General features: G+C 45.4%; 1 protein-coding gene and 1 long non-coding RNA gene across 8 annotated transcripts in view; one reads left to right on the top strand and one right to left on the bottom strand.

Moving 5' to 3' along the window:
* Nucleotides 1-10,873, bottom strand: part of LOC118371878 (uncharacterized) — an 11,356-nt gene extending 483 nt beyond the window's left edge. Inside the window, exons 1-5 of one of the 3 annotated variants that reach the window (XR_004823101.2) lie at nucleotides 10,008-10,085; nucleotides 2,754-2,798; nucleotides 1,209-1,417; nucleotides 943-1,104; nucleotides 1-71 (exon numbers count right to left, since the gene is read on the bottom strand). The exon at nucleotides 1-71 is cut by the window's left edge and continues 483 nt beyond it. This is a non-coding gene — a long non-coding RNA (uncharacterized LOC118371878). Of the gene's footprint in view, nucleotides 72-942; nucleotides 1,105-1,208; nucleotides 1,573-2,753; nucleotides 2,799-10,007 lie in introns of those variants that run through there. The other 2 variants (XR_004823102.2, XR_008139373.1) reach the window with 2 other exon arrangements.
* mef2ca (myocyte enhancer factor 2ca) overlaps nucleotides 1-27,500 on the top strand; it is a 33,138-nt gene that overhangs the window by 731 nt on the left and 4,907 nt on the right. For 2 of the 5 annotated variants that reach the window (XM_052521356.1, XM_052521360.1), the window contains exons 2-4: nucleotides 2,124-2,327; nucleotides 17,683-17,855; nucleotides 22,805-23,008. In XM_052521356.1, the coding sequence (XP_052377316.1) occupies nucleotides 17,802-17,855; nucleotides 22,805-23,008 (258 nt within the window). In that variant the 5' untranslated portion in view covers nucleotides 2,124-2,327; nucleotides 17,683-17,801. Of the gene's footprint in view, nucleotides 1-2,090; nucleotides 2,328-2,891; nucleotides 3,042-17,682; nucleotides 17,856-22,804; nucleotides 23,009-27,500 lie in introns of those variants that run through there. The other 3 variants (XM_052521357.1, XM_052521358.1, XM_052521359.1) reach the window with 3 other exon arrangements.

A 27,500-nucleotide genomic window follows, 5' to 3' on the forward strand; every position in this document is an offset into this window, starting at 1 on the left:
CTGCCTGTCTGTCTGTCTGTCTGTCCGACCATAGCGAGAAGCACAGCCACAGCTGCAGTAGTCAATCAGGACTGGCCCAGGATAGAGAGCGAGACAAAAAGATATGAAGTTATACATTTGACCATTGAAAAAAGACAAAAAGGTTTAAATTCACTCTTGTACTTTTAGCAAGCTATATAGCTCAACATTCAATGGTGGTGTTAATATAATGTATTTAAGCAAGTCTACAATGTTTTGTGGATCTGTAACGGTTGGTCATTGGCCCTCCATCTTGGCTCTCCCCGCCCCTCCCCCATCACCTCTCTGACTGGCCTATGATCTCTGACCTCTGTTCCTTTGATACTTAAACTTTGTTTCTAGGTTACTTCTAGCTTTATTCCTAATAACCTTGAACAAATGCATCTTGTTATAAAACTGGTCTTTCAGTCATAACGATGGTTGACAGTCTATTGTGTGATTCAGTACAGTAGGTTGACTGTATTTACCATAAGTAGCCTTTAGCTTGTGGTCTCTTGCGTCGTTACGGTCCCTTGCGTCCTAACAGTCTCTTGGTCATAGTCGTATAATTTGTTATGTCACATCTCTGACAGACAGGGTTTGTGGTGTAGATTCTAGATGCCAAACTACTGTATACAATAAACTGCAACAATTCCATAGCTAATGTTAGTCACTGTCTGCCTGGCTGTCACTGTTGTTCAGCGTGTCCGTACTGAAATTCTGGAGTGAATCAGAGCTTAAAATATCTCTGGTGGTACTGCCCTAACACTGCCATACACCCTGGCCTCAGAACCAAGCCCAGCTGTCTCTGAGGGAGCTACATGCCACATACACATGAGTGTTTGTGTCTATGAGGGAAGGGATGGAGGAGTGAATATGGTTCTAACCGTTATTTAACTAGGCAAGTCAGTTAAGAACAAATTCTTATTTTCAATGACAGCCTACCTCGGCCTAACCCGGACAACACTGGGCCAATTGTGTCGCCGCCCTGCGGGACTCCCAATCACGGCCAGTTATGATCCAGCCTGGAATCGAAGTAGGGTGTCTGTAGTGACACCTCAAGCACCGAGACGCAGTTCCTTAGCCCGCTGCGCCACTCGGGAGCCCCTTCAAAGCATGAAAGCATTCTTTGAAATATCTCCACATATTATACTGAGTTTGCAGAGACATACTTTCATTGTTCTAAAAAAAAATAAAAAATAAAATGCTACCGTGATTACTGTGCCTTTGTTGTTCAGAGGCCTGTCTCACATGAATAACAGGCAGATTGCATTGTGCGTGTCAGCCTGAGCGATGGGAGTGACAGGGAACGGTGACAGCAGGCTTGTCAGGTGAGATGCCTACAAACACAGCAGCATCTTTTCCCGGGGTGTATAGTCCCCACAGTGGCAGAACGACGACTACTGCGCAGCTGTTTTTCCTGTAACACGACAAAAGGTTAAGGCTCACCCATTATACATGGCAGGGGTAACATACTGGGCGTTCCACTAGACCACCAACAACCAAAGTAGACCCCCATGAGACACACACTACAGGAACACATGTGCAGTGAAAACACTCCCCAGTGACGGACTATTTGCTTTTGTGTACAGTATATGTGTGCAGGTGTGGGCAAGTGTTTGTATGGGTGTGTGTGTGTGTGTGTGTGCGTGTCGGTGTGGGCAAGTGTTTGTATGGGTGTGTGTGTGTGTGCGTGTCGGTGTGTGAGCTGCAGAGTGGGTTAGAGCAGAGAGAAGTAGTCTCCCGCTATAGAGTTGTAGGACATTTCGTAAGTGCATCCACCCATCCAAAACTGCACCGTACTGGTAAACAGGTGCAGTTCCAAGAGCTTCCACTGCAGTGCACCAGTGAGCTACAGACCAACACTTCATACTTCAAACTTTCTGTTTGCCCTGTGTTTTCTAGGGAAGGGATAGTGTATTACTCTGAAAATGTACATTCATTTGAGTTTAATAATCTGTTTTAAGATTAAAAGCAGGTGTGTGTGTGTGTGTGTGTGTGTGTGTGTGTGTGTGTGTGTGTGTGTGTGTGTGTGTGTGTGTGTGTGTGTGTGTGTGTGTGTGTGTTAACTACATCTTAATCTGTTCTATTAGAACCAGCTTCAGTCTCGCTCCGGTCTCTCCCAGGTGCTCTGTAAACCAATGGACCCGAGGCCCTTAGAGACCACCCTGATGAAACACTCAGACACAGACTGACTGACACAGATGAGAGAGAGATTGAGATAAAGCCAGAAGGGGAGAGAGAGAGAGAGAACCGAAACCTGAAACGCATGCAGGAGGATCTGGGGCTGAAGCTTTGACAGAACAGAAGGAAGTGCAAGTAATTGACTGGTAAGATATCCACGTTTTCACTGCTTAACCAGACAGGAAATGTAGTCTTCTATACTAGGACGGTTTATTTATTTGGCACATATGTTGACTGAACAAACTTCAGACAGAAAGGCTGTGTGTGTGTGTGTGTGTGTGTGTGTGTGTGTGTGTGTGTGTGTGTGTGTGTGTGTGTGTGTGTGTGTGTGTGTGTGTGTGTGTGTGTGTGTGTGTGTGTGTGTGTGCCTTTGTGCGTGTCTTTGTAGGTCCTTAAAACGTGTTCATGGATTGTGTGCGTGTTTGATGGATTGGAGAGAGAGAGAGAGGAAGAGAGAGCGATCGATCAAAGTGTGTCTATGGGCACATCACCGACGGGAAACAAACATTAGCGGTATTATCCCCCTTTCCTTCCCCTCCTCCGTTCCTTCACCGGGCAAATCACTCACTCACACTGAGAGACTGCGTAGCACGACTCCCTTCCTCTTCATTTCCAATCTAGAGTGGAGAAGAGAGTTTCAATGTTGCCAGTTGCCATTTCCATCACTGTGTTCGTATCATTAATAGTAGGCTATTGCCATTCTGGATTTAAAGCGAATTCGTTTGTCTAACGGGGCTCTTTACACGAAGACATTTCTGCTGTACTGTATTCGGAAAAGGCTCGTGAAAACGCCTGCGTAAACGGACACTGATATCGGACAGAGCAGCCTCATGAGGAGCAGGCTACAGTAAGTGCGTCCGGTGAGTTAATTCATTATATTCACTCTGAAAGTTTACAGTTGGGACAGTTTGTGCTATTGGCTGAATTACGCACAGTGTTTGCGCTCCGAACTCGACCATAAACGCGCGTAGGAGTCTGTCATAGAATTGAATAGATGTGTTATACTCCGAGAGTATACAACAGCCCAGTGAGAGAGATGTGAATTGTATAGTCGGATTTGTTTATTTTTCTTAAATATTTTAAGTATTGTGTTCATGTCAATTTAAAGTTGATTGAGGTCAATACTTTAGGTGTTTGTGAATGAATCTCAGACCTGTTAGTGAAATGTGTAGCACTGATGGACAAATTCAGTATCTTTAAAGTCATGTTGAGAAATTAAAATACTGGTGTATAATATTTTCTAGTGTACTAATACAAGTGAGGGGGCCTGTGCCAACAGTGTCACTGGGTATTATGACCCTGATCCCAGGCTAGAGCAGTGCACAGTATGTGGCCTTGAGGGGTGTGTTCTCCAGCTCTGCCCCCTGGTCCAGCTGGAGAGCTACAGTCTGTGCCGGCTTTAGTTCCATCCCAGCACTAAAACACCTGATACTTGGCTCCTGTCCCCTGGATAAGCCTCTAGTTTCTGTTCTGGCTCTCCCATTAAGTCAGAGAGAGCAGGCAGTTTACAAGTGGATTACAGACTAAAGGCTAGCCTCACCTGGCTGCCACATCTCCGCTTTCTAAACCAACACATGGCTGGGAGTGGGAACACGTGACTGGCCAGGGCTGCACAATGGAGGCTCTGGAGTTCCGCAGGCCTGACAGTTTCCATTTCTCACTGCCGTTCTACTTGATCAAGTGTACTGATTGACTGGAATTTAACGAGGTAGAAAACCCAGCAAACACCTTGGGCCTCCCTCCTCTCTTAAGACCTGAGGAATTCACAACCAAAACTGTAGTTTATTTAAAAGCACATTGCAGAGGATTTGCTGGGTGGTCCCCATGCGGGCTTTAACTCTGACATGTCTGAATTTTCCCCGAACACTTGTTTTCTAGCGAGTACAGTGTCATCTGCCACCTTGGTAAACAACTTACTTACTGTGTGGTGTTGCATCCACCATCCTCTAGTTAGGGAGTCTACATCCACCATCCTCTAGTTAGGGAGTCTGCATCCACCATCCTCTAGTTAGGGAGTCTACATCCACCATCCTCTAGTTAGGGAGTCTACATCCACCATCCTCTAGTTAGGGAGTCTACATCCACCATCCTCTAGTTAGGGAGTCTACATCCACCATCCTCTAGTTAGGGAGTCTACATCCACCATCCTCTAGTTAGGGAGTCTACATCCACCATCCTCCAGTTAGGGAGTCTACATCCACCATCCTCTAGTTAGGGGGTCTACATCCACCATCCTCTAGTTAGGGAGTCTACATCCACCATCCTCCAGTTAGGGAGTCTATATCCACCATCCTCTAGTTAGGGGGTCTATATCCACCATCCTCTAGTTAGGGAGTCTATATCCACCATCCTCCAGTTAGGGAGTCTATATCCACCATCCTCCAGTTAGGGAGTCTACATCCACCATCCTCCAGTTAGGGAGTCTATATCCACCATCCTCCAGTTAGGGAGTCTATATCCACCATCCTCTAGTTAGGGAGTCTATATCCACCATCCTCCAGTTAGGGAGTCTATATCCACCATCCTCTAGTTAGGGAGTCTATCCACCATCCTCCACCATCCTCTAGTTAGGAGTCTATATCCACCATCCTCCAGTTATATCCACCATCCTCCAGTTAGGGAGTCTATATCCACCATCCTCTAGTTAGGGGTCTATATCCACCATCCTCTAGTTAGGGGTCTATATCCATCCTCTAGTTAGGGAGTCTATATCCACCATCCTCCAGTTAGGGGTCTATATCCACCATCCACCATCCTCCAGTTAGGGAGTCTATATCCACCATCCTCTAGTTAGGGAGTCTATATCCACCATCCTCCAGTTAGGGGGTCTATATCCACCATCCTCCAGTTAGGGAGTCTATATCCACCATCCTCCAGTTAGGGGGTCTATATCCACCATCCTCTAGTTAGGGAGTCTATATCCACCATCCTCCAGTTAGGGAGTCTATATCCACCATCCTCTAGTTAGGGAGTCTATATCCACCATCCTCTAGTTAGGGAGTCTATATCCACCATCCTCCAGTTAGGGAGTCTATATCCACCATCCTCCAGTTAGGGGGTCTACATCCACCATCCTCTAGTTAGGGGTCTATATCCACCATCCTCCAGTTAGGGAGTCTATATCCACCATCCTCTAGTTAGGGAGTCTATATCCACCATCCTCTAGTTAGGGGGTCTATATCCACCATCCTCCAGTTAGGGGGTCTATATCCACCATCCTCCAGTTAGGGGGTCTATATCCACCATCCTCTAGTTAGGGGGTCTATATCCATCATCCTCCAGTTAGGGGGTCTATATCCACCATCCTCTAGTTAGGGAGTCTAATACAGATGAGTCTTTGTCTGATGGTTGCCTGTAGCTACTGTAGTGTTAATCAGACCCCCCTACTCTAGTCTAGTCTGAATTATTTATAATGAGTCATGTGCCTATAGTGGAGAATGGTGATGGTGGGGTTACAGCATCTACTGGCCAGCTTGGTAGAGCTGTAGGACACCGATCCAAGTCATGTCCCTTTTACTTGTTACTTTCCTCCTGACAAGGTGATCGAGGAACCACGTTGTTTTCTTTGAAATGATATGCGGTGCTCGTAGCGCCGGGATGAAGTCGACGCAGGCTCTATGTCTGGGGGCTTATTGCATACACCCCTTTGAGACTCGTCTACGTGCACTCCTCCGCCCCCTGCCCTCTTCTCCTCCCGTTCCCCATCTACCCCCTGCCCTCTTCTCCTCCCGTTCCCCATCTACCCCCTGCCCCCTCTTCTCCTACCCCTGCCCTCTTCTCCTCCCGTTCCCCATCTACCCCCTGCCCTCTTCTCCTCCCGTTCCCCATCTACCCCCTGCCCTCTTCTCCTCCCGTTCCCCATCTACCCCCCGCCCTCTTCTCCTCCCGTTCCCCATCTACCCCCAGCCCTCTTCTCCTCCCGTTCCCCATCTACCCCCTGCCCTCTTCTCCTCCCGTTCCCCATCTAACCCCAGCCCTCTTCTCCTCCCGTTCCCCATCTACCCCCTGCCCGGCACCCATCCGTCTACCCCCCACTACCCCTGCCCCTCTGACACTGGCATGTAGGTTGTCCTGCCAAGATATACAAGGGCATTGCCACCCCAGCACCCACTGTCTGTCGCCCTCGCTCTATCCAGCCTCAAAATACACACTTACACATTCTGTCTACCCTGTCTTTCTATTGGACTGTGTGTCTCTGGTCCAGGGATGGACTGGGATAAAAAAAAATCCACCCAGTGATTTCTAATACCCCAGCCCATTTGTTTCCTTTAGGCCCTCATTATTAGCCAAATAATGATCATTCTATGCAAACAAACACTCCAATTTAGATCAGCCCACTGGCATTTGCCTGTCTGTTTCTGTTTGGTCCTTCTGTCTGTCCATCTCTTTCCCCAGAATACACACACGTACACAGCATGGGGGTAAATAAGGACTCTGAATCATCCCTCTACGTGGAGAAAGGCCCATCTTTGGCACACCGCGATGGTGTGTTTTTAAGTTTGTGACAGAGAAGGGGTACCGTGATTGTTGTGAGAATGGGCATTGAGAGGGTGTTTGAGGAAAATAGGGAGTCTGTTATGTGTCCATCTCTTTTCTCTAGTTCCACTGGCTATGTCTGTTTCTGTCTCTCTCTGTCTTAGTGTGAACTAGATACGGGCCGCTCTGCTTTGTTTTGGGGTAAAAAGTTCATTATTTTATTTTTGGAGCCCCGCTGGTTACGTGTAAGCTATTTATAGATGAGGAAATGTGTGTGTGTGTGTGTGTGTGTGTGTGTGTGGAAGGAGGAATTGGGTGGAAGCCTGCCATCTTCCCGGTTTGGTTTACAGGTGGGCTCTACATCATGTTGTCTTAGAGGGAACACACATGCTGGGAGAAAAAAAATCTAGCAAACACACACTAGCACACACACAGTGTTTAGGTCAAAAGCACGCTTCCCTCGAAAGCAGAACTCCATGCTCAGTATCAACACCCACAGTTTATATAATTCGGAGTTGACTCAACAAGGAATGTTCTATATTTACTCAAAAGCAGAGGAGTATGGTGTTTCCTGAAACAGCCTCACTATCTGCATGACTGACTGACTAAATGAATGAGAGCAGAGAAGTAATGTGTCCTGTTTGGCATGTTGGGCCTTGTTTTGATTGGACATTATGCCCTAGCTAGCTTGATTATATCTGGTGCTGACATATACTGTATAGAAGATCTGTGTTTGAAATGTGCCTTTCTTGGTCAGTTTACTGAGGAGTCTGTACAGATGAGGCTCTATTCTCCTCTAGCTAGGGATGGGGGTACGTTGGTGCTATCACCATGTTATTACATATCACATCATCTCGGATCTCCACATGGGCATAAGGGATAGGGGTTTGGGATGCTACACTACACAAACAAAAGTATGTGGACACCTGCACGTCGAACATCTCATCTTCTAAAATCATGGGCATTAATATGGAGTTGGTCCCCCCCTTTGCTGCGATAACAGCCTCCACTCTTCTGGGAAGGCTAGATCTCTCAAACTCAACTCTGGACCTTGAAGCCAGTTCCACTGCATTTTGTTCATTGTTCCCCTCTAATTAGGGACTGATTTAGACCTGGCACACCAGGTGTGTGCAATTAATTATCAGATAGAAGAGAAAACCAGCAGGCTCTGAAACTCGTAGGGTAACTGTTGGAACATTGTTGTGGGTACTTGCTTCCTTTCAGGCACAATAGCATTAGTGAGGTTGGACACTGATGTTGAGTGATTAGGCCTGGCTCGCAGTCGGCGTTCCAATTCATCCCCAAAGTGTTCGATGGGGTTGAGGTCAGGGCTTTGTGCAGGCCAGTCGATTTCTTCCACACCGATCTCGACAAACTATTTCTGTATGGACCTCGCTTTGTGCACAGGGGCATTGTCATACTGAAACAGGAAAGAGTCTTCCCCAAACTGTTGCCACGAGGTTGGAAGCCCAGAATCGTCTAGAATGTCATTGTATGCTGTACTGTCAAGATTTTCCTTCACTGGGACTAAGGGGCCTAGCCTGAACCATGAACAACAGCCCCAGACCATTATTCCTCCTCCACCAAGCTTTACAGTTGGCACTATGCATTGGGGCAGGTAGCGTTCTCCTGGCATCCGCCAAACCCAGATTAGTCCGTCGGAATAACAGATGGTGAAGTGTGATTCATCACTCCAGAGAACGTGTTTCCACTGCTTCAGAGTCCAATGGCGGCAAGCTTTACACCACTCCAGCCGACACTTGGCATTGCGCATGGTGATCTTAGGCTTGTGCGTGGCTGCTCGGCCATGGAAACCAATTTAACGAAGCTTCTGATGAACAGTTATTGTGCTGACGTTGCTTCCAGAAGCAGTTTGGAACTCGGTAGTGAGTGTTGCAACCAAGAACAGACCATTTTTACGTGCTATACGCTTCAGCACTCGGTCGGTCCCATTTTCTGAGCTTGTGTGACCTACCACTTCGTGGCTGGGCCGTTGTTGCTCCTAGACATGTCCACTTCACAATAACAGCACTTACAGTTGACTGGGGCAGCTCTAGCAGGCCAGAAATTATAGGGAATGCGGCATCCTATGACGGTGCCATGTTGAAAGTCACTGACCTCTTCAGTAAGGCCATTCTTCTGCCAATGTTTGTCTATGGAGATTGCATGGCGGTGTGCTCGATTTTATCCACCTGTCAGCAATGGGTGTGGCTGAAGTAGCCGAATCCACAAATTTGATGTGGTGTCCACATACTTTTGTAGATATAGTGTATGTTGTGTAGCGTGATAGGGAGTTTTGATGACAGCCCGGTTACCAGTCTGTTTCTGCTTTCCCTCATGAACAAGTACTACTGAATTACTACTCATCACTACTACACAAAATCTACCGGTTTTAGTACTTGATTGTTATTGAGATGTGTAGTAAACCAGTAGTGATTTATGTATTCATTTAAGTAGTAATAAATTATGAATTGGGATGAACACTACATATTTCCTACTCAAAGCACAACATAATTCTCCCTTAATGTGTAACTACTGAGCTTTTGGGTATCTACTACTTAAAACCTACACATACCTACACAATTCCTACATGTTCACTATTGAATTCCTACCCATTGCTGCTGTCTGCATACTCAATCCATATCGAGTTACTACTACCAGTGCCATCTGTGTGTGTGGTGTTGTATACTACTGAAGGGATCCTGATCCTTAATCATTTTCTACATAAATCCTTTGGAATGACTATTTAAAACATGTAACTACTGTTTACCCATTCAAAATCACTACATGTTATTTCCTCACGTCTCTAACTGTAAGTTATATCCCCAAACGAGCAATAATAAGCTCATGCAAACTTTATTGCAATTTGTTTTGATGAAATGAATGACATATTCAATGACATATTTACACTTATTTTGAGACGACCGATTCTAAGCCATTATCAATCATTGGCTAACAGAGGTCACATAAAGACAACACAGAAAAAAAACATCTGATAAACATTTTTTAATCTTACTAACAATGGCATCCAGTCCTCTTATGTCAAGGGGCTCCTTGGCAACAGGTCGAAAGAGGTAAGTAGAATGGGTGAGTACACGATAAGAACATACTGTGCATTTGCATACGAACACACTCGTCAGCTAGCATGACGGAAACAGAGTCGACATAGCTACAATTCAATGGGGCTAGCAAACAGGTAGGCTAAACTCAACACACCTCTATGACGCTGGCTAACGGCTAAGAGCGTTTTGGCTAGAAATCTTTTTTGATGTTGTCAAAAGTTATACAAACGGCTGAACAATGACGCGAAGGTATTCGTGAAAGTAGTCATAAAGGGAAGTTGAACTTACAGATGGTGCCAGCGTAAGGTCTATGAAAGACAGGATGACGGAGGATGGAAGGTGATTGCATTCGGGATTGTCAAAAACAGTAAACAGTAACGCACAACCAACTACTTCCTGTTTTGTCTTCTTCTGCAGTCCCGAAAAGTCGGTGTAGTCTGGCTGTGGTGTTACGAGTTGGGTAATAAAAACTCTACCTGATGCCTGTTGGAAAGCCTGTGTACTAAAGCTGTAGTGCTTTGAGTACTTATTAACTACCAACGTCAAGTAGAAAAATCTCGAGCCGACCTGATTACTACTAACAAGCCTGTGTAGTAACGCTGTAGTGCTTTGAGTACTTAATAACTACCAACGTCAAGTAGAAAAATCTCGAGCCGACATGATTACTACTGTTGGAGTAATTCAGTAGTGCTTGTTCATGAGAGTTAGCCAACTCCCTACTCGTCGTCTTGTCATTGACAAGCCTGATCCCTTTCTCTCTTTCCCCCTTCCATCCTCCTTCAGCCTTCCCTCTGATTGTAAGCTGGCAACCGTGTGTGTGTGTTGGACGCTATAAACCATGTGTGCTCTGCCTGTGTCTAGCTACTTAAGACAAGCTTAAAGAACCTATAGGCCAGGGAGTTGCTGGATGCACAGGGAACTGACAAAATAAAGGAAACACTTGTGTAAACGAGGGATAGAAAGTATATTGAAAGCAGGTGCTTCCTTCCACACAGGTGTGGTTCCTGAGTTAATGAAGCAATTAGCATCCCATCATGCATAGGGTCATGTATAATAGTGCCCAGTTACCTATCATCTTCGCTACTATGTTAAGAAGAAGATATCTCAGGGACTTTGAAAGATGCATCTCAAATGAGTTTAGGGGGCTTAAAAGGTGTGTGTGTGTGTGTGTGTGTGTGTGTGTGTGTGTGTGTGTGTGTGTGTGTGTGTGTGTGTGTGTGTGTGTGTGTGTGTGTGTGTGTGTGTGTGTGTGTGTGTGTGTGTGTGTGTGTGTGTGTGTGTGTGTGTGTGTGTGTGTGTGTGTGTGTGTGTGTGTGTGTGTGTGTGTGTGTGTGTGTGTGTGTGTGTGTGTGTGTGTGTGTGTGTGTGTGTGTGTGTGTGTGTGTGTGTGTGTGTGTGTGTGTGTGTGTGTGTGTGTGTGTGTGTGTGTGTGTGTGTGTGTGTGTGTGTGTGTGTGTGTGTGTGTGTGTGTGTGTGTGTGTGTGTGTGTGTGTGTGTGTGTGTGTGTGTGTGTGTGTGTGTGTGTGTGTGTGTGTGTGTGTGTGTGTGTGTGTGTGTGTGTGTGTGTGTGTGTGTGTGTGTGTGTGTGTGTGTGTGTGTGTGTGTGTGTGTGTGTGTGTGTGTGTGTGTGTGTGTGTGTGTGTGTGTGTGTGTGTGTGTGTGTGTGTGTGTGTGTGTGTGTGTGTGTGTGTGTGTGTGTGTGTGTGTGTGTGTGTGTGTGTGTGTGTGTGTGTGTGTGTGTGTGTGTGTGTGTGTGTGTGTGTGTGTGTGTGTGTGTGTGTGTGTGTGTGTGTGTGTGTGTGTGTGTGTGTGTGTGTGTGTGTGTGTGTGTGTGTGTGTGTGTGTGTGTGTGTGTGTGTGTGTGTGTGTGTGTGTGTGTGTGTGTGTGTGTGTGTGTGTGTGTGTGTGTGTGTGTGTGTGTGTGTGTGTGTGTGTGTGTGTGTGTGTGTGTGTGTGTGTGTGTGTGTGTGTGTGTGTGTGTGTGTGTGTGTGTGTGTGTGTGTGTGTGTGTGTGTGTGTGTGTGTGTGTGTGTGTGTGTGTGTGTGTGTGTGTGTGTGTGTGTGTGTGTGTGTGTGTGTGTGTGTGTGTGTGTGTGTGTGTGTGTGTGTGTGTGTGTGTGTGTGTGTGTGTGTGTGTGTGTGTGTGTGTGTGTGTGTGTGTGTGTGTGTGTCTCAGACGACACCAGATCTCAATTCAACACTAGAATGGGAGATTCTAGAGCGGTGTCTGAGACAGCATTTTCCACCACCATCAATAAAACACCCACACAAACACCCCTCACCATCAACAAAACACACACAAGCACACACCCACTCATGCACACACATTCACACACACAAGGGCTGGGCATTGCCAGGGACCTCACGATACGATATTTATCACAATACTTAGTTGCCGATACAATAAGTATAGCCATTCTCATGATTCTATATGTATAATGATTCGATACTGTGATTGTATTGCAGTTTTGTGTTCCAAACATATTGCTTACTATATGTCTGCTGCAGAGAGACCAGAGAGACACACGAGAAAATGAGTTTTGAACGGTCAGGAAAATAAAGTGCTGAAAATGTTGGGTCACTATTTATAAAGAAGATGGAGAACAAGTTATAGGATGAAAAATACCTACAGTAGCAAAAATAAATAAATAAAGATAATAATTATATATATATATATATATGTGTGTGTGTGTGTGTGTGTGTGTGTGTGTGTGTGTGTGTGTGTGTGTGTGTGTGTGTGTGTGTGTGTGTGTATACAGGACCAGTCAAAAGTTTGGACACACCCACTCATTCAAGGGTTTTTCTATATTTTTACATTGTAGAATAATTGTGTCAAAACTATGAGATAACACATATGGAATCATGTGGTAACCAAAAAAGTGCTAAACCAACCAAAATATATTTAATATTTTTGATTCTTTAAAGTAGCCACCCTTTGCCTTGATGACAGCTTTGCACACTCTTGGCATTGTCTCAACCAGCTTCACCTGGAATGCTTTTCTAACAGTCTTGAAGGAGTTCCCTCATATGCTGAGCACTTGTTGACTGCTTTTCCTTCACTCTGCAGTCCAATTCATCCCAAACCATCTCAATTGGGTTGAGGTCGGGTGATTGTGGAGCCCAGTTCATCAGATGCAGCACTCCATCACTCTCCTTCTTGGTCAAATAGCCTTTACACAGCCTGGAGGTGTGTTGGGTCATTGTCCTGTTGGAAAAGGGTGAAGTGTGCCTTGAATTTTAAATAAATCACTGACAGTGTCACCAGCAAAACACGCCCACACCATCACACCTCCTCCTCCATGCTTCACGGTGGGAACCACACATACGGAGATCATCCGTTCACCTACTCTGCGTCTCACTAAGACACGGCAGTTGGAACCAAAAATCTCACATTTTGACTCATCAGGCCAAAGGACAGATTTCTACCCGTCTAATGTCCATTGCTCGTGTTTTTGTTGGCCCAAGCAAATCTCTTCTTCTTATCGGTGTCCTTTAGTAGTGGTTTCTTTACACAACTCAACCATGTTTGCCTGATTCACGCAGTCTCCTCTGAACAGTTGATGTTGAGATGTGTCTGTTACTTGATCTCTGTGAAGCATTTATTTGGGCTGCAGTTTCTGAGGCTGGTAACTCTAATGAACTTATTCTCTGCAGCAGAGGTAACTCTGGGTTTTCCTTTCCAGTGGCGGTCCTCATGAGAGCCAGTTTCATCATAGCCCTTGATGGTTTTTGCGACTGCATTTGAAGAAACTTTGAAAGTTCTTGATTGACTGACCCTTCATGTCTTAAAGTAATGATGGACTGTTGTTTCTCTTTGCTTATTTGAGCTGTTCTTGCCATAATATGGACTTGGTCTTTTACCATATATACCACCCCTACCTTGTCACAAAACAACTGATTGGCTCAAACACATTAAGAAGGAAAGAAATTCCACAAATTCACTTTTAACAAGGCACACCTGTTAATTGAAATGCATTCCATGTGACTACCTCATGAAGCTGGTTGAGAGAATGCCAAAGCTGAGTGGGAAAATCTGTCATCAAGGCCAAAAGTGGCTACTTTATTTTGATTTGACACTTTTTTGCTTACTACGTGATTCCATACGTGTTATTTCATAGTTTTGATGCCTTCACTATTATTCTACAATGTAGAAAATAGCAAAAATAAAGAAACTGAGTAGGTCTGTCCAAACTTCTGAATGGCACTGTATATAAATATATATATTTTTTTTTACAAATCGACACTTAAGAGTCAAATAGCAATAAATTATTATCCAAAAATAAGATTGAGATATGTCACTGTATAGATGTTTTCTCCCGTATACGAGGCGGTGGTATGAGGAAGGCCCGGAAAATTGGCAATGACTTTAGCCACCCCAGCAATGGACTGTTCACCCCACTACCGTTTGGTTAACGGTACCGGAGCATCATGTCTCGGACCAACAGGCTCTGAGACAGCTTCTATCTCCAAGCAATAAGACTGTTGAACTGCTAACCGATGGCTGCTCAATCCCTTCTACGGACTATCTGCACTGACTTTATACACAATCTCAAGTCTCTATCCACACATTCGCATACTGAAACTATCACTCTGACACATACATACATACATACATACATACATACATACATACATACATACATACATACATACATACATACATACATACATACATACATACATACATACATACATACATACATACACACATACACACATACACACATACACACATACATATACATACACACACACACATATACATACACACACACATACATACATACATACATACATACATACATACATACATACATACATACATACATACATACATACATACATACATACGCTGCTATTCATGATTATTTATCTGCCTAGTCGCTTCTGGTCACTTTTACCCCTGCCTACAGTCAGAAGTTTACATACACTTAGGCTGGAGTCATTAAAACTCGTTTTTCAACCCCTCCATAAATTTCTTGTTAACAAACTTTAGGACATCTACTTTGTGCATGACACAAGTCATTTTTTCCAACAATTGTTTGCAGACAGATTATTTCAAATATAATTCACAGTATCACAATTCCAGTGGGTCAGAAGTTTACATACACTAAGTTGACTGTGCCTTTAAACAGCTTGGAAAATTCCCGAAAATGAAGTCATGGCTTTAGAAGCTTCTGATAGGCTAATTTACATCATTGAGTCAATTGGAGGTGTACCTGTGGATGTATTTCAAGGTCTACCTTCAAACTCAGTGACTCTTTGCTTGACATCATGAGAAAATCAAAAGAAATCAGCCAAGACCTGGCACCTGAAGGTACCACGTTCATCTGTACAAACAATAGTACGCAAGTAGAAACACCATGGGACCACGCAGCCGTCATACCGCTCAGGAAGGCGACGCATTCTGTCTCCTAGAGATGAACGTACTTGTGAAGATGCTGGAGGAAACCGGTACAAAATGATCTTTATCCTCAGTAAAACGAGTCCTATATCGACATAACCTGAAAGGCCGCTCAGCAAGGAAGAAGCCACGACTCCAAAACCACCATAAAAAGCCAGACTACTGTTTGCAACTGCACACGGGGACAAATATCGTGCTTTTCGGAGAACGCCCTCTGGTCTGATGAAACAAAAATATAACTTTTTGCCCATAATGACCATCGTTATGTTTGGAGGAACAAGGGAGAGGCTTGCAAGCTGAAGAACACCATCCCAACCGTGAAGCACAGGGGTGGCAGCATCATGTTGTGGGGGTGCTTTGCTGCAGGAGGGACTGGTGCACTTCACAAAATAGATGGCATCATGAGGGGGGGAAATTATGTGGATATGTTAACTTCTTGCGTCGAGCCAACCCGGATCCGGGATCACGACTACAGCCTCAAGCCCATTACCATAACGCAACGTTAACTATTCATGAAAATCGCAAATGAAATGAAATCAATATGCTAGCTCTCATGCTTAGCCTTTTGTTAACACTGTCATCTCAGATTTTCAAAAATATGCTTCTCTACCATAGCAAACTAGCATTAGCATTTAGCGTTAGCATTAGCAGGCCACATTTTCACAAAAACCAGCAAAAACATTCAATAAATCATTTACCTTTGAAGAACTTCAGATGTTTTCAATGAGGAGACTCTCAGTTAGATAGCAAATGTTCAGTTTTTCCTGAAAGATTTTTTGTGCAGGAGAAATCGCTCTGTTTGGTGCGTCACGTTTGGTGCGTCACGTTTGGCTACCAAAAAAAAACGAAAATTCAGTTATCCAAATTAACTCCATAATATCGACTGAAACATGGCAAACGTTGTTTAGAACCAATCCTCAAGGTGTTTTTCACATATCTCTTCAATGATGTATCGTTCCTGGAAGTATGAGTCTCCTTCTGTAACGCAAGGTACAATGGTTGCCACTGGGAATTACGCACCGATTTAGACAAAGGGCACCGGACGGCCCCCTGGCAAATGTAGTCTCTTATGGCCAATCTTCCAATGATATGCCTACAAATACGCCACAATGTTGCAGACATCTTGGATGAACGGCAGAGCGCGTAAGTTCGTTCACAGCATATTCACAGCCATATAAGGAGACGTTAGTAAACACAGCGTCAAAAATCCTGTTCATTTCCTGTTTGGAGTTTCATCTTGGTTTCGCCTGTAGCATTAGTTCTGGGGCACTCACAGATAATATCCAGCCGACTTGACACGACTGTGGGAAGCATTGGAGTCAACATGGGCCGGCATCCCTGTGGAACGCTTTCGAACACCTTGTTTACTCCCCGGCGAATTGAGGCTGTTCTGGGGGCAAAAGAAGGGGGTGCAACTTATTATTCCTAATGTTTCGTACACTCAGTGTATACATGTAGTGTTCCCTTTGAAATATACTGGATCTCCCTACACTTCTTCAGTGTTCTTGTCTTATTTTCTCTCGTTCTCTCTGTTTCCCCATGAGAGAGACAGAGGCCTGATTAACACAAGGAGGAATGAAGGAGGGAATATAGCACATACTCCACTCAGAGGATACAGGGCCTTCTCTCTCTCTGTGTCTCTCTCTCTGTCTCTGTTTCTCTCTGTGTCTCTCTCTCTGTGTCTCTGTCTCTCTCTGTCTCTCTCTCTGTCTCTCTCTGTCTCTCTCTCTGTCTCTCTCTGTCTCTCTCTCTGTCTCTCTCTCTCTCTGTCTCTCTCTCTCTCTCTCTCTCTCTCTCTCTCTCTCTCTCTCTCTCTGTCTCTCTGTCTCTCTCTCTGTCTCTCTGTCTCTCTCTCTGTCTCTCATTCTCCCGTAGTTGTTATATACTGTATGTCAATAGGTTATGATAGCGATAAGAATAAGGGGCTGAAGTTAGGTGCCAAGGTAAAAGCTCAAGGTCAGGGGTCATGGATTAGGGGACTGGGGATTGGTGGGTTACTCTAAACTCCTCTGAGACCCTCCGATAAACCCAGGTGGATTAGGGGTGCGTGTGCGTGACACGCGGTGACTTAGTGTTACACAACAAGCTGTGGACTGAATCCTTCAGATCCTCTGGGCCAAGACACACAAGGCGTAGTTAACAGGTGTCAACAACGGGACTCTTCAGCTAGAGGTGGTACCCTGCTGGATGTGTGTTGGGATGAGGCGTCTCTCTGGTTGTCAGTTAGATGTGATGCTTTGAGTTGTGTGGCTGAGATCTATGTCTTCATCCGTGAGTGATTTTCCTCTCTCAGGTCTGAATGATCAAGTCTTCAGTTTGACACAAACATAGTTGAACCACTGTCTACGACTGCTCAACAAGTACTACTGTGTGTGTGTGTGTGTGTGTGTGTGTGTGTGTGTGTGTGTGTGTGTGTGTGTGTGTGTGTGTGTGTGTGTGTGTGTGTGTGTGTGTGTGTGTGTGTGTGTGTGTGTGTGTGTGTGTGTGTGTGTGTGTGTGTGTGTGTGTGTGTGTGTTTGACAACACTTTAACTGATTTCTTTCTCCATTTCTGTTTAAGGTGCGAATGCCAGAGGAATTGAGAGGAGACAAAAAAATAAAAGAGAATACTGCTGTGAGGATTGAGACGAGAAGGAGAACAGGACTTTTGGGGACAGGAGAGAAAGAGAAGGAGTGAAGATGGGGAGGAAAAAGATCCAGATAGCACGGATTATGGATGAACGCAACAGACAGGTAAATGAACACACACACACGCATACACATACACATACACATACACACACATACACATACACACACACACACACTCTTAAGCTTGTGCTTAATCGTGTGTGAGCTTACTCATAACCCCCAACCCTCCCACGCCCGCAGACAACTAGGTGGGCAGGAAGCAGAGACAGATGCAGTGTGTGTGTGTGTAGTGGGGGAGTGGTTCCTCTCTTCCTGTTATGACAGGAAATGCACTAACATGTGCTTCCTGACCCCTAGAGCTCGAATGACCTCCCTGTTCTCTCTGTGTGTGTGTGTGTGCATGAGATTACCAGTCCTTCCAGATTTCTTCCCTAGTGTCCTGACAGGGACATTGGATCTTCCACATATTCTGTTGTGAACACGTAGGCCTTCAGCGTACATGTAATACACCTACATAATGCCTTCCCCTCTCTTCCTCTCACTTTTCCTACCTGTCTCTTCCTCTCCCTTTTCCTTTCTGTCTCTTCCTTTTCCTTTCTGTCTCTTCCTCTCCCTTTTCCTTTCTGTCTCTTCCTCTCCCTTTTCCTTTCTGTCTCTTCCTTTCCCTTTTCCTTTCTGTCTCTTCCTCTCCCTTTTCCTTTCTGTCTCTTCCTCTCCTTTTCCTTTCTGTCTCTTCCTCTCCCTTTTCCTTTCTATCTCTTCCTCTCCCTTTTCCTTTCTGTCTCTTCCTCTCCCTTTTCCTTTCTGTCTCTTCCTCTCCCTTTTCCTTTCTGTCTCTTCCTCTCCCTTTTCCTTTCTGTCTCTTCCTCTCCCTTTTCCTTTCTGTCTCTTCCTCTCCCTTTTCCTTTCTGTCTCTTCCTCTCCCTTTTCCTTTCTGTCTCTTCCTCTCCCTTTTCCTTTCTGTCTCTTCCTCTCCCTTTTCCTTTCTGTCTCTTCCTCTCCCTTTTCCTTTCTGTCTCTCCCTTTTCCTTTCTATCTCTTCCTTTTCCTTTCTGTCTCTTCCTCTCACTTTTCCTTTTTGTCTCTTCCTCTCCCTTTTCCTTTCTGTCTCTTCCTCTCCCTTTTCCTTTCTGTCTCTTCCTCTCACTTTTCCTTTCTGTCTCTTCCTCTCCTTTTCCTTTCTGTCTCTTCCTCTCCCTTTTCCTTTCTGTCTCTTCCTCTCCCTTTTCCTTTCTGTCTCTTCCTCTCCCTTTTCCTTTCTGTCTCTTCCTCCTCCTTTTCCTTTCTGTCTCTTCCTCTCCCTTTTCCTTTCTGTCTCTTCCTCTCCCTTTTCCTTTCTGTCTCTTCCTCTCCCTTTTCCTTTCTGTCTCTTCCTCTCCCTTTTCCTTTCTGTCTCTTCCTCTCCCTTTTCCTTTCTGTCTCTTCCTCTCCCTTTCTTCTTCCTCTCCCTTTTCCTTTCTGTCTCTTCCTCTCCCTTTTCCTTTCTGTCTCTTCCTCTCCCTTTTCCTTTCTGTCTCTTCCTCTCCCTTTTCCTTTCTGTCTCTTCCTCTCCCTTTTCCTTTCTGTCTCTTCCTCTCCCTTTTCCTTTCTGTCTCTCCCTTTTCCTTTCTATCTCTTCCTTTTCCTTTCTGTCTCTTCCTCTCACTTTTCCTTTTTGTCTCTTCCTCTCCCTTTTCCTTTCTGTCTCTTCCTTTTCCTTTCTGTCTCTTCCTCTCACTTTTCCTTTCTGTCTCTTCCTCTCCCTTTTCCTTTCTGTCTCTTCCTCTCCCTTTTCCTTTCTGTCTCTTCCTCTCCCTTTTCCTTTCTGTCTCTTCCTCTCCCTTTTCCTTTCTGTCTCTTCCTCTCCCTTTTCCTTTCTGTCTCTTCCTCTCCCTTTTCCTTTCTGTCTCTTCCTCTCCTTTTCCTTTCTGTCTCTTCCTCTCCCTTTTCCTTTCTGTCTCTTCCTCTCACTTTTCCTTTCTATCTCTTCCTCTCCCTTTTCCTTTCTGTCTCTTCCTCTCACTTTTCCTTTCTGTCTCTTTTCCTTTCTGTCTCTTCCTCTCCTTTTCCTTTTCCTTTATCTCTCTTCCTTTTCCTTTCTATCTCTTCCTTTTCCTTTCTATCTCTTCCTTTTCCTTTCTATCTCTTCCTTTTCCTTTCTATCTCTTCCTTTTCCTTTTCCTTTCTGTCTCTTCCTCTCCTTTTCCTTTCTATCTCTTCCTTTTCCTTTCTGTCTCTTCCTCTCCTTTTCCTTTCTGTCTCTTCCTCTCACTTTTCCTTTCTGTCTCTTCCTCTCACTTTTCCTTTCTATCTCTTCCTCTCCCTTTTCCTTTCTGTCTCTTCCTCTCACTTTTCCTTTCTATCTCTTCCTCTCCCTTTTCCTTTATCTCTCCCTTTTCCTTTCTATCTCTTCCTTTTCCTTTCTATCTCTTCCTTTTCCTTTCTATCTCTTCATTTTCCTTTTCCTTTCTGTCTCTTCCTCTCCCTTTTCCTTTCTGTCTCTTCCTCTCCCTTTTCCTTTCTGTCTCTTCCTCTCCCTTTTCCTTTCTGTCTCTTCCTCTCTCTTTTCCTTTCTATCTCTCCCTTTTCCTTTCTATCTCTTCCTCTCCCTTTTCCTTTCTGTCTCTTCCTCTCCCTTTTCCTTTCTATCTCTCCCTTTTCCTTTCTATCTCTTCCTCTCCCTTTTCCTTTCTATCTCTCCCTTTTCCTTTCTGTCTCTTCCTCTCCCTTTTCCTTTCTGTCTCTTCCTCTCCCTTTTCCTTTCTGTCTCTTCCTCTCCCTTTTCCTTTCTATCTCTCCCTTTTCCTTTCTCTCTTCCTCTCCCTTTTCCTTTCTGTCTCTTCCTCTCCCTTTTCCTTTCTATCTCTCCCTTTTCCTTTCTATCTCTTCCTCTCCCTTTTCCTTTCTATCTCTCCCTTTTCCTTTCTATCTCTCCCTCTCCCTTTTCCTTTCTATCTCTCCCTCTCCCTTTTCCTTTATCTCTTCCTCTCCCTTTTCCTTTATGTCTCTCCCTCTCCCTTTTCCTTTGTCTCTCCCTCTCCCTTTTCCTTTCTATCTCTCCCTCTCCCTTTTCCTTTATCTCTTCCTCTCCCTTTTCCTTTATGTCTCTCCCTCTCCCTTTTCCTTTGTCTCTCCCTCTCCCTTTTCCTTTCTATCTCTTCCTCTCCCTTTTCCTTTCTGTCTCTTCCTCTCCCTTTTCCTTTCTGTCTCTTCCTCTCCCTTTTCCTTTCTGTCTCTTCCTCCCCCTTTTCCTTTCTGTCTCTCCCTCTCCCTTTTCCTTTCTGTCTCTTCCTCTCCCTTTTCCTTTCTGTCTCTTCCTCTCCCTTTTCCTTTCTGTCTCTCCCTCTCCCTTTTCCTTTCTGTCTCTTCCTCTCCCTTTTCCTTTCTATCTCTTCCTCTCCCTTTTCCTTTCTGTCTCTCCCTCTCCCTTTTCCTTTCTATCTCTTCCTCTCCCTTTTCCTTTGTCTCTCCCTCTCCCTTTTCCTTTCTCTTCTCTCCCTCTTCCTTTCTCCTCTTCCTTTCTATCTCTTCCTCTCCCTCTTCCTTTCTATCTCTTCCTTTTCCTTTCTATCTCTTCCTTTTCCTTTCTATCTCTTCCTCTCCCTTTTCCTTTATGTCTCTTCCTCTCCCTTTCTGTCTCTCCCTCTCCATCTCTCCCTTTTCCTTTCTGTCTCTGTCTCTCCCTTTCTGTCTCTCTCTCCCTTTCTGTCTCTCTCTCCCTTTCTGTCTCTCTCTCCCTTTCTGTCTCTCTCTCCCTTTCTGTCTCTCCCTTTCTGTCTCTCCCTCTCCCTTTCTGTCTCTCCCTTTCTATCTCTCTCTCCCTCTCTCCCTCTCCCCCTTTCTATCAATCTCTCCCTCTCTCCCTTTCTATCAATCTCTCCCTCTCTCCCTTTCCCTTTCTATCAATCTCTCCCTCTCTCCCTTTCCCTTTCTATCAATCTCTCCCTCTCTCCCTCTCTCCCTCTCTCCCTCTCTCTCCCTTTCTGTCCCTCTCTCCCTCTCTCTCCCTTTCTGTCTCTCTCTCCCTTTCTGTCTCTCTCTCCCTTTCTGTCTCTCTCTCCCTTTCTGTCTCTCTCTCCCTTTCTGTCTCTCTCTCCTTTCTGTCTCTGTCTCTCCTTTCTGTCTCTGTCTCTCCCTTTCTGTCTCTGTCTCTCCCTTTCTGTCTCTGTCTCTCCCTTTCTGTCTCTGTCTCTCCCTTTCTGTCTCTCCCTTTCTGTCTCTCTCTTTCTGTCTCTGTCTCTCCCTTTCTGTCTCGCCCTTTCTGTCTCTCCCTTTCTGTCTCTCCCTTTCTGTCTCTCCCTCTCCCTTTCTGTCTCTCCCTCTCCCTTTCTGTCTCTCCCTTTCTATCAATCTCTCCCTCTCTCCCTCTCTCTCTTTCTATCAATCTCTCCCTCTCTCCCTTTCTATCAATCTCTCCCTCTCTCCCTTTCTATCAATCTCTCCCTCTCTCCCTTTCCCTTTCTATCAATCTCTCCCTCTCTCCCTTTCCCTTTCTATCAATCTCTCCCTCTCTCCCTTTCCCTTTCTATCAATCTCTCCCTCTCTCCCTTTCTATCAATCTCTCCCTCTCTCCTCTCTCTCCTTTCTATCAATCTCTCCCTCTCTCCCTCTCCCTTTCTATCAATCTCTCCCTCTCTCTCCCTTTCTATCAATCTCTCCCTCTCTCCCCCTTTCTATCTATCTCTCCCTCTCTCCCTCTCTCTCCCTTTCTATCAATCTCTCCCTCTCTCCCCCTTTCTATCTATCTCTCCCTCTCTCCCTTTCCCTTTCTATCAATCTCTCCCTCTCTCCCTCTCTCTCCCTTTCTATCTATCTCTCTCTCCCTTTCCATCAATCTCTCCCGTTCTATCAATCTCTCCCTTTCTATCTATCTCTCCCTCTCTCCCTCTACCTTTCTATCTATCTCTCCCCCCTCCCCCTCCCTACCTTTCTATTTCTCTACCTTTCTATCTATCTCTAACACTCTCTCCCTCTACCTTTCTATCTATGTCTACCTCTCTCCCTTTCTATCTCTCCCCCCTCCCTACCTTTCTATCCATCTTTACCTTCTCCCGCTCGTTCTCCATCTCCAGGTGACGTTCACCAAGAGGAAGTTTGGCCTGATGAAGAAGGCGTACGAGCTGAGCGTGCTGTGTGACTGTGAGATCGCCCTCATCATCTTCAACAGCACCAACAAGCTGTTCCAGTACGCCAGCACCGACATGGACAAGGTGCTGCTCAAGTACACCGAGTACAACGAGCCTCACGAGAGCAGGACCAACTCTGACATCGTGGAGGTGGGTCCCACACAGTTTATTTGCAGACTGATTCACGAACATGGTTTCCCAGGTCTAATAGCAGATGAGATATCTGATTATAAGTACATGTTCAGTTTGTTGAATTAACAGTGGAATTCAGCTTGTCTGATGGTATTTTGTGACATTTGGTACGCAGGCCCGTGTGTGTGTGTGTGTGTGTGTGTGTTGGGCTCATGGCCCACGGCTCAGGGAGGCTAACGTGTGCAGGTCTGAGTCGGCCAGCCTGGAGTTACTTAACGATGTCAAGGAACAAGGTGTCCCCTGACACACACACACACACACACCCACACACACACACACACACACACACACACACACACACACACACACACACACACACACACACACACACACACACACACACACACACACACACGTCCAACATCCCCATTCAACCCTCTTCAGGGCCACCCAGCGGACCATGGTCCATGTGACAGAGGTTAGGGAGGTTTTAGGGATCAGAGTTCACGGGACAGGTGTGTTGGATTCCGGCTCTGGAACGTTGGCAGGAATCTGTGCCGGCTTGGAGGAGAGTTGGTGTGGTCTTATATAGGATCCTGTTACAGAGGGGGAGAAGGAGAGAGAGAGATCAGTGAAAGATGTGCGTTCCCACACAGGACACGAGCCTCCCATTGGGAGTAGTGGGAAAACCGAGCTTGGTAGAGTTTTGGTAGAGTGCAGAAGGGGGTGGGGATGTTAAATGTGTGGGAACGGGGACTTCTAGCGTTGCAGAAAGCTGGGGGGGAGGGAGATATGCAGCTCAGTTTTGGGACTATCCCATGTGTTCCATTGTACACTGGGCAAACTAAATCAACCAAGAACAGCTCAAATATTCCACAGAGTTTCACATTTGAGCCCGATCTGGGAGGTTATGTGTCGACGTGTCAGTGTTGTATAACGTGGTGTTTTGCCTGATGTTGTGAAGGTGGGTCAGGTCTCCCTCTTCACCTGTCCTCCACGAGGCCACCTTATGGTTAGTCTGCCAGCCCCGACAGGAGCAGCATATCATTTACTGTTAATCTACTGTAATCTACCATAATCCCATCACACTCAATTACTGTAATCTCAATATGCTCCTTCTAATCCCTCTCACCAAGCGTCAACTCTCCTCTCCCTTCATCTCTTCTCCCCATCCCTCCTCTCTTTCCTCCCCCTCCCTCTCTTCCTGGCTGACCTGTTCACCTCTAGTCTGTAGTCTATCTCCTGGGGGACAAATAAATGAGGATGGATATTTCCCTCTTTCTGTCCCAGGTCCCTTTCCTTCTCTCTCTCCTCTCTCACTTTCAAGCCTCTCTATCGCTCCCTCGGCCCCTTCTCCTCCTTTCTCCCTTACCCTCTATGCCAATTTATTCCCTTCCAGATTGTTTGTGTTCCGTCTACCTATCAGCCTCTCGATCCCCCCCCCCTCTTCCTTGACCTTTTCTGTCCCCGTCCCTCCCTCTCCCTCAGCCAGTGTGTTTGGTTAGTTCATTCTAACTGGTTTCCCCTCCAGCTCTCTTACCACAGAGTTGATAGAGCCACTGTGACTTCATGCACATGCATGCCAGTGCATTCCTGTGCTTTGAGTTGTGTGCTCTGTGTGTGTGTGTGTGTGTGTGTGTGTGTGTGTGTGTGTGTGTGTGTGTGTGTGTGTGTGTGTGTGTGTGTGTGTGTGTGTGTGTGTGTGTGTGTGTGTGTGTGTGTGTGTGTGTGTGTGTGTGTGTGTGTGCTCTGTGTGTGTGTGTCTGTTGTCGGAGCTCTTAAATGTTTTCACCTGCAAATATGCTGCTGTCCACACGGCTCACAACCACAGACGCAGAGCGCGACAATCTCGAGACAGAAAAGACCAAAGCGAAGCAGAAATGACCCCGACTCAGTCTTTTTACTGGAGTGTGTCCTGTCCATAAATTGGTAGTGACTTTCAATATACTATAACAACATACGGGTACATTTCTCAGCGTCTCACACAGCTCCTGTGCTTTGTATTGGTGAAAAAACTCATGACCTAGCTGTGAAACCTTGTGAGCCATAGAACTATCTGCCTGACAGGAATGGAGCAGAATAGAGTCTCCTTTGTCCGAGTTTCTTTCCCCAATAATGAGGGGGAGGTGTGTGTGTGTGTGTGTGTTGGATTTGTTGCTCGTGGATCAGGATCATGGCTATAAATAACGGAGAACTTCTGCATTCCTCACCCCCTTTTCTACTAACTCTATTTCGCTCCATTCTGTGGTGTGTGTGTGTCGCAGATTGAAAACAGCTGAAGCTCTCAGTGAGGCTCGTCAAAAAGAACACACAAAACACACACACAGTCCCAGTGGTTACTCCAGCTCTCTTTGTGTAGTCAATTCCTTCCTGTTAAATGCCTGGAAACCAGCAGCAGGCTAAAAATAGCCCGCTGCTGCTAAGAATAGCCTCTCTGGGATGTGCGTATGCGTGTGTGTGTGTTGTATGTGTGTGTGTGTGTCTTGGCGGGCTGGCAGACATGAGGAGAAATAGAGGGGTCGTGTAACTTGGTCAAAAAAACTTTAGATTTCATCTCATTTTAACATTCTGTCATAAATAGCACATGTCCAACTTCATAAAAAAAACAAATGTTCCCAGCTCAAGAGTTTATATAAAAAATTATAATAACTACAGTAAGTACCTATTATGTGCAAATAAAGTAACAGGGTTGACCGTAACAGGGTTGACCGTAACAGGGTTGACCATAACAGGGTTGACCGTAACAGGGTTGACCACTTCATCTTAAAATGTGTTTGTTGTGTGCAATTGACAGGGAGGTGCAATTGAATAAAAAATTGTCAAAGATTTTTTTTTGGCCTGTCTATCTATGAGTAAGAGGGTTGAAGTGTTTTCCGACACAAAACAACAGAAAATTACAAACAAAGAGTCAAACCAGCTCACCTGCTTTTAACATTAGGATTTGACTAGTTATTAATGTTCAATGTTTCTTTAGATTTAAAAAAAAAAAAGTTTTTTAAATTAATCGTTTCACCATATTAATACGAGACTTCAGTTCACGTAAAAGGGTTGACCTTAAACTGAGGGGACGCAAATGAATCACTGTGACATAAAGGATCATCTTCATTTATAACTTTGTCAAAGCAACAAAATAACTAGGGCTTTTACAATGAAGGTGAAAACCTCGATTTCCCCGCGTCTTATATTTATCTCCACACTGTGAAGTTGGAATAATCCGGTGAAAAGGACCAAAGAAAAGCTCTTTTATTGTAAGAGCTGTTTTGAAAAGACAACGTCAGCCTGTTTTGGTGGGATGGAGTTGTGGCCCGGTGACGGGCAGGTCGTTTATCAATGAAACGCCACAATACGGTGCCGAGCGTTTGATTGGGCTGCTGAGGGCCAAGGAGACCACCAGCTCGGCTAAAACCATTGACAAATAAGCGCTGTTTTCAAAATAAAAGCTATAAGTATTTGGTTTTAACATCATCACCTCTTCATTAAAAATCCTATTCAGAACTGCGCGTTTCCGATTATTCCACCTTTAACTCTACCATCGGAGTTATACAACCATTCACTGCATTCTTTACATGATCAGTGGACATCGATTGATCATGCCATTTCAGACACGTGAGGGTAGCCTATCACTTTGACATATAACTAGCTAGCTAGCTAAGCAAACGACGTGTGTCATTTAGCTTCGTCAGAGATGAGGCTTTGGGAAAGCGCTTCACATCGGCAAGTCCTCGCCCTGGTAAAGTTGCCGGTCAGACTCCTGTCATCACCGCTACGGTCAGCAGCATACCACCCTGCATCCCACTGCTGGCTTGCTTCTGAAGCTAAGCATGGTTGGTCCTGGTCGCTCCCTAGATGGGAGACCAGATGCTGCTGGAAGTGGTGTTGGAGGGCCAGTAGGAGGCACTCTTTCCTCAGGTCTACAAAAAAAAATATCCCAATGCCCCAGGGCAGAGATTGGGGACATTGCCCTGTGTAGGGTGCCGTCTTTCGGATGGGACGTTAAACGGGTGTCCTGACTCTCTGTGGTCACTAAAGATCCCTTGGCACTTATCGTAAGAGTAGGGGTGTTAACCCCGGTGTCCTGGCTAAATTCCCATCTGGCCTTCATCACGGTCACCTAATCATCCCCGGTTTATAATTGTCTCATTCATCCCCCCTCCTCTCCCCTGTAACTATTCCCCAGGTCGTTGCTGTAAATAAGAATGTGTTCTAAGTCAACGTACCTGGTAAAATAAATCATCAGCTAGCCAATAGTGAGAGATGTCATAGTGAGAGATGTCATAGTGAGAGATGTCATAGTGAGAGATGTCATAGTGAGAGATGTCATCAGGCCGCCCTCGCGTGTCTGAAATGACACGATCAGTTACTTGCTGTGTAACTCTGATGATGGAGCAACGTTTTTTCCATGGAATGATGGGAAATGTGTAGTTCTGACTATGGCCTTTGAGAGGTGATGATATCGCAAACAAATAGTTCACATTTAGTGAACAATCCCTTGAAAAACGGCGCGATAGCA

The sequence above is a fragment of the Oncorhynchus keta genome, chromosome 6 (genome assembly GCF_023373465.1).
Source record: "Oncorhynchus keta strain PuntledgeMale-10-30-2019 chromosome 6, Oket_V2, whole genome shotgun sequence".
NCBI classification, from domain to species: domain Eukaryota; kingdom Metazoa; phylum Chordata; class Actinopteri; order Salmoniformes; family Salmonidae; genus Oncorhynchus; species Oncorhynchus keta.